Source organism: Labeo rohita, chromosome 9 (assembly GCF_022985175.1).
Source record: "Labeo rohita strain BAU-BD-2019 chromosome 9, IGBB_LRoh.1.0, whole genome shotgun sequence".
Lineage (NCBI taxonomy): Eukaryota > Metazoa > Chordata > Actinopteri > Cypriniformes > Cyprinidae > Labeo > Labeo rohita.
Window position 1 is genome coordinate 25,320,334 of NC_066877.1, and position 6,000 is coordinate 25,326,333.

General features: G+C 39.6%; 1 protein-coding gene across 1 annotated transcript in view; it reads left to right on the forward strand.

Annotated features, from left to right (window-relative positions):
- Positions 1-5,131, forward strand: part of slc49a4 (solute carrier family 49 member 4) — a 50,111-nt gene extending 44,980 nt beyond the window's left edge. The window contains exon 9 of the mRNA XM_051118722.1: positions 3,316-5,131. Coding sequence (XP_050974679.1) covers positions 3,316-3,431 — 116 coding nt within the window. The 3' untranslated portion in view covers positions 3,432-5,131. The remainder of the gene's footprint in view (positions 1-3,315) is intronic.
- Positions 5,132-6,000: the final 869 nt, after the last annotated feature.

Consider the following 6,000-nt stretch of genomic DNA (forward strand, 5'->3'; position numbering starts at 1 on the left):
CAGAGCGAGACATTAAACCAAGCTGAAATATGCCATCAGTCTGCCAGCTGAATGGGTACCGATTAAGAATAATTACAGCAATAAGAGGACCATCTCAGACGCCTTAGCTCTCCTGACAGGAAGTGAGGAGCCCTGTGGGTGACTGCGAAGACATTGGGCCGTCTGGTCCTGATGTGAGACAGAGGCTGTAGGATGTTTCCTCGCATCCCTCCTCCCTTGTCCTCGCTTTTGTCCCAGCGCTCCGCGTGTAGGAGATTGCGAGTGTCACGGTGAGTGGCCTGTTTACGCTGTCATTCCGCCGTGGCCTTTTCAGCACATTACAGCCCCTGAGACGATGGCAGAAAAGAGACAGGCTAAATTGCACCCTTAATAACAACATCTCTGCAATCTGCCGTCAGGTATTAAGAGGAAGGAAATACAACATAATGTTTGACTGCTGCGTAAACTGACAGACAGGATATAATTGCTGTGCCCCCATTATTGTGAGAGAAGGTGGGAGAAATCGAATCCTTTAACCCAACTTCTTTTGTATTCTCCATAGCACCACTGCCTCGGGGAGAGAATGGGCGCTGTGTCCAAAGTTCTGCCTCCCATTAGTGCTGGAAGGGTGAATGTTGACGACTCGCAGATTTTTGGGGGGCGTCTGATTGGATTACCCGAGCCGAGTCGCTCTCTTCATTAACATTCGGCGCAGACATCCCGCCTGCTTGATGCTACCTCTCTCTTTTAAATTGATGAGGCTGGGGCGGGCGTGCGGCACAGACATAATAGCCAGATAAACACAACTCCATTAACCTGCCGCTATACCAAGCGCTGCTGAAGGGATAGTAAGACCTGATTAATGAGGGGGCTTTTGGAAAGAATCGCCGCTTCCCGATTCTTCAAGTCGACACGGCTCTATCCCCCACCGTACTTGCGTGTGTTGACTGTGCTGCATGGCTAAATCATATCATTTAGGCCAAATGGGCTCAGCAGCTGACCCAGCATGCATTTCACCTTCTGCCATCGATTGCAGCTCTCACTTCAGGGGCAATTGATCAACCTGTTATCTGGATACGGGACGCCTCGAAATTGAAATCCACTTCTCTATTAAATTAAGTTGCGCTCTTTCTTTTGTCCTCGAGGGTCTGTGTGTTTGACCTGGTTTGTGTTATACGCGACCCGGCACTCTATCAGAGCCACAGCAGCTGGTGTGAGGCTTTCATCCATTGAATCGCTGCTGTATATGTCAACTCTGAATGTGCTTGCACAGCTCTTGCATGCTGTTTTTAGTGTCGACTTTTAAAAGGAGTCTTAGTATTCATGTGCAGTGCGTGTGAAATGATTCTGTTGCTGGTTTAACCTTCAACCTCAATGTAAAACCTCTCGTAACTTTAACCGCCTCATGAAAGGAAGGAATACAGCAGCTCTGGGAAACAGTGTTTGTCTTTTTTTTTTTCTTTCTCTCACATACTCTGAAGTATTTCAGAGAATTATATTGTTTCTCTAGTCTATTTGCCTTTGGTTATTGGAGCATGAACATGTATATGGTTTGGTCTGAAGTGCCAGCTGCATTTAGTCAATGTGAATTGCTGTTTGTAGCCACCTTTAGTTCTGTAAGTGAAATGAAAAATACAGTATGTGGGGGCATTATTTCTCTTGTTATAAAAGACTTTATTTTTTCCATTAGGTATGGACAGCAAAATCAACTGCTAAAACCGTACAATAGAAAAACAAAATTACATTTATTTATAAATTTATTACATTTTTTTTTTTTTGCCATGTCAATTTTAAATGTTTTATATAGCAAAATCAACTGCTAAAACAGTACCTAAATAGCTTTTTGTCTTTTAAGAAACATTTTTTTTACTCATTTACCCTAAAAAGAAAACAGATGCCTTAGCAATTATGTTGCAAGTTTTTAAAGGAATAGTTTACCTAAAAATGAAAATTACCCCATGATTTACTCGCCCTCAAGGCATCCTAGGTGTATATGACTTTCTTCTTTCAGACGAATACAGTCAGGGTTATATTAAAAAACGTCCTGGCTCTTCCAAGCTTTACAATGGCAGTGAATGGCTGTTGAGATTTTGAAGCAAAATGAAGTGCATCCATCCATCATAAAAACTACTCCACACAGCTCCGTGGGGCGTTAATAAAGGCCTGCTGGAGTGAATTGATCTGTTTGTGTAAGAAAAATATACATATTTAAAACTTCATAACAGTAATCTCTAGCTTCCACTAACTGTCGCACAGTAACATTTCAAGAGAAAGTGGCGTTTGAGCGGATGATCTAGGATGTAGGTGTAGCGTAAGCTCCAGTGAGAATATACTACCAAACATACTACTATAGAACAATAATATACTAGAATATACTATAGAATATACTACAGATGTCAAATGTTTGCATACACCTTACATAATCTGCAAAATGTTAATTATTTTACCAAAATAAGAGGGATTACCTGAATGATCCACAGTTTCTGTTTAGTGATAGTGATTAGTTGTTAATGATAGTTGTAAATTTTTCTGAAGAACAGCAGACAGTTTAACTGTTCAGGACAAACAAGGGACTCAAGAACAACTATCACTAAACAAAAAAACAGCTGTAAATTATTCAGGTAACAACAGTATTAAGAATCAAATGTATGTAAACTTTTGAATCGGGTCATTTTTATAAATTCAACTATTATTTTCTCTTGTGGACTTTGTAAAGGTCTTGTTTTGTGAAATATCTTATTCAGGTCAGTACTAAATAAGAAATAACATGCATTTTGTATGATTCCTTTTATTTTGGTAAAATAATTAATATTTTGCAGATTCTGCAAGGTGTATGTAAACTTTTGACCTCAAATGTAGTCTTGAGAGAACTAAGTTTTGTTTTCAGCAAAGGAAAACCTGTCTCCTCTCCTCTTTTTTTCTTTACAAATCTTTTTGTATTTTTAATGGATGCACTTTATTTTGCTTCAAAATCTCAACACTCATTCACTGCCATTATTAAGCTAATAAATGCCAGTACATTTCTAATATAACTCTGATTGTATTTGTCTGAAAAATCTGACAATAGAAAGTCATTCACACCTAGGATGGCTTGAGGGTGAGTAAATCATGGGGTTGTTTTAATTTTTGGCTGAACTATCCCTTTAATAAATGTTAAAAAGTGAAAAAAAAAATGCATGAACCTTTAGTTCATACATTTGTTATTTTCTGTACGCTTAGAGTTATTTATAAACACATGTTTAATGCATTTCTGTTCTATCATGCATTGAAGTGGCATCTGGTGCTCTTTAAGCTGTCGTCGCTAACCTCAGTCAACCTTGCTCTTTTGTTTTTCAGAGCTCTCCTGGTTGAACTGGTGTCTGACAGGCTCCTGCGTCTTCAGTCTCCTGCTCCTCCTCTTCTTCAGGGAATCGTACGACCGTCTCTATTTAGACGTCTTCGTTTCTGTCTGAGCACACCGCGTGAGCTTTTTTTCAGCAGAAGACTGAAGGCTTGTCTTTTTATGGGCACTATATTCCAGCAGAGTGCAGAGAAAGGGCACACAGCATGTTGCTCACTTTTATGGATCTGTGCTTTTTTGAAAAATGTTGTAATTGTGAAATATATGACCAGCAGTGGTGGCAGGCAGTGCATTGTGTTAGCATCATAACTAACAGCGGGAACGGAGTCCCGACTAAGGAGGAAAGAAGTGTAGATATTGACCTTTCTACTTGACATTTTACCTCCTGGATGCATCCCTTTTGTATTTTATTTTACTTTTTTTACCTTTTTAAAAACAATTAATGGAATTATGTGTTTACATTTACTGGCACAATATAAGAGACGTTTATTGCGTAAAGAGGTACAGACACAAGCGGATCTACTCACGGATTTGGCAGTACCCCACAGTGATGACTCCTCTAGTGCTCTCACCACATCTAATGGGAGTGTAATGGATAATTATAGACAAGCTCAATTAGCCGCCTGGCGGGAGCTATGGCCGTCTGTGGACCGGGGACCTCTTAGAGCTGTAGTGTCACTTGTGAATAGCCTGTGGGATCTAAGCTTTAATTGACCTGTGATAGGACTGTCAATAAGTGGTATACTCTGTGGTCCTCCAGTCTACTTGTTTTCCTTATCAACCCACATTATGCAAAGGATAATTCACTCCGCTGTGGGGTTTAGCTAATCACCTTGCGGCCATTAGTCTGATTCTGGATCACGTCACCACAAGGTGTCTGAGGTCATAGTTTGTATGATGAGGGATCTGTATTATTCATGTTTAGGTAGCCATTTGTGTTCGTCCCATTCTCATGATACTGCTTGGTTTTATAACTGTAGCATGCACACAGTGGGTGTCTGTTGCACAAGCATTTTAGGCTTTTATAATTTTATGCAATTGATCATGCATTTAAATGTAATTTATGAACTCATTTTAGGGATTAATACACTAATACTGATGATAAGGGATTGTTAATGGTTTTTATGTCTGAGTACTGTTGCAGAAGAGCATTTGAACGTGGCATTATGGACTGCTGGAACAGTACAACACTATTCACCAGCAATAATAGCCATGTTCGGTAGCCTTTCGTGATTTGTGGCATAACCTAATGCAAAAACGAGTGCAATACTCCCTCTCGAGTTTAAAATACGGCCTGTTGTATGACCCATGCACACGCTGCTCTTTCCTGCATTTTTCAGCATGAAGCCCATTTAAATCTGGACAGCTTTGCCGCTTTCACTTGGCGATTTAAAACTTAAACGAATCTCTATCTGTGGCTGGATTTAGTCTTGACTTGATTGACTGTTATCAGTGGAAGAAAAGCATTTCATGGACACGGTAAATCCACAGCTTTCCAACGTGAACTTTGGACACACACGGTTTTGTTCTTCTCTGGGAAAAGCCTGCATGTGAATCACTTTTTCGTGTCTTTGTAAAGAACGGTTCTCAAATTTACCTGTCGTTAACGTTGCCTTAATTAACAGTGACCTTTGTTCTGTCCTCCTCTCCACTGTGATGTGCGTGCCGTGCTGCGGTCGGTGCTTGTGCTCTGTTCTGTCACTGTAATGTTAATCGTAAGTGGCACTGGAGAGGCGTACGTGCCCCTGCCCATGTGCAGATACATGTCAAAGATTTTTAGCACCTTATTAAAAAGATGTTTTTGAAAAGGAATCGTGTTTTATTCTCCTCTCTGTCGTCAAGATGTTAACCCGGCTTGAAGATATAAAGCAGATCTGAATTATAATTAGATAAGACATGTATGAAGCCGTCTTAAAGGAATACTTTACCCAAAAATGAAAATTCTGTCATTAATTACTCACCCTCATGTCATTCCAAAACCGTAAGACCTTCATTCATCTGCGGAACACAAATTAAGATATTTTTGATGAAATCTCAGAGCTTTTTCACCTGTCATAGACATTGTTAAAATAGTTCATGTGACATCAACCGTGAAGTTGTGAAGAATTTTGTGCACAAAGAAAACAAAAATAATGACTTCATTCAACCATTTCTTCTCTTCTGTGTCAGTCTTTGACGCGCGTTAAAAAAAACTCTTGGATTTCATCAGAAATTTCTTAATTTGCATTCTGAAGATGAACAAAGGTATTACAGGTTTGGAATGACATGAGAGTGAGTAATTAAAGGAGAAGTCCACTTCCAGAACAACAATTTACAGATAATGTGCTCACACCCTTGGGATCGCATTTGGGAACCGCATTTGGGATCGTTTGAAGTCGCATTTAAACTGCATTTTGGAAGTTCAAACTCGGGGCACCATATCAGTCCATTATATGGAGAAAAATCCTGAAATGTTTTCCTCAAAAAACACAATTTCTTTACGACTGAAGACAGAAAGACATGAACATCTTGGATGACTTCTTGTTCTGGAAGTGGACTTCTTCTTTAAAGACAGTATTGTAATTTTTGGGTTAACTATTCCTTTAAGATGCTACTTTGATTGTTTGAACTATTGGCATAGTGTGAAACAGCCTTTTAAGAACATGTGCCTTCCTTCGAGGAAACAAATTCTTTTCCGGTTT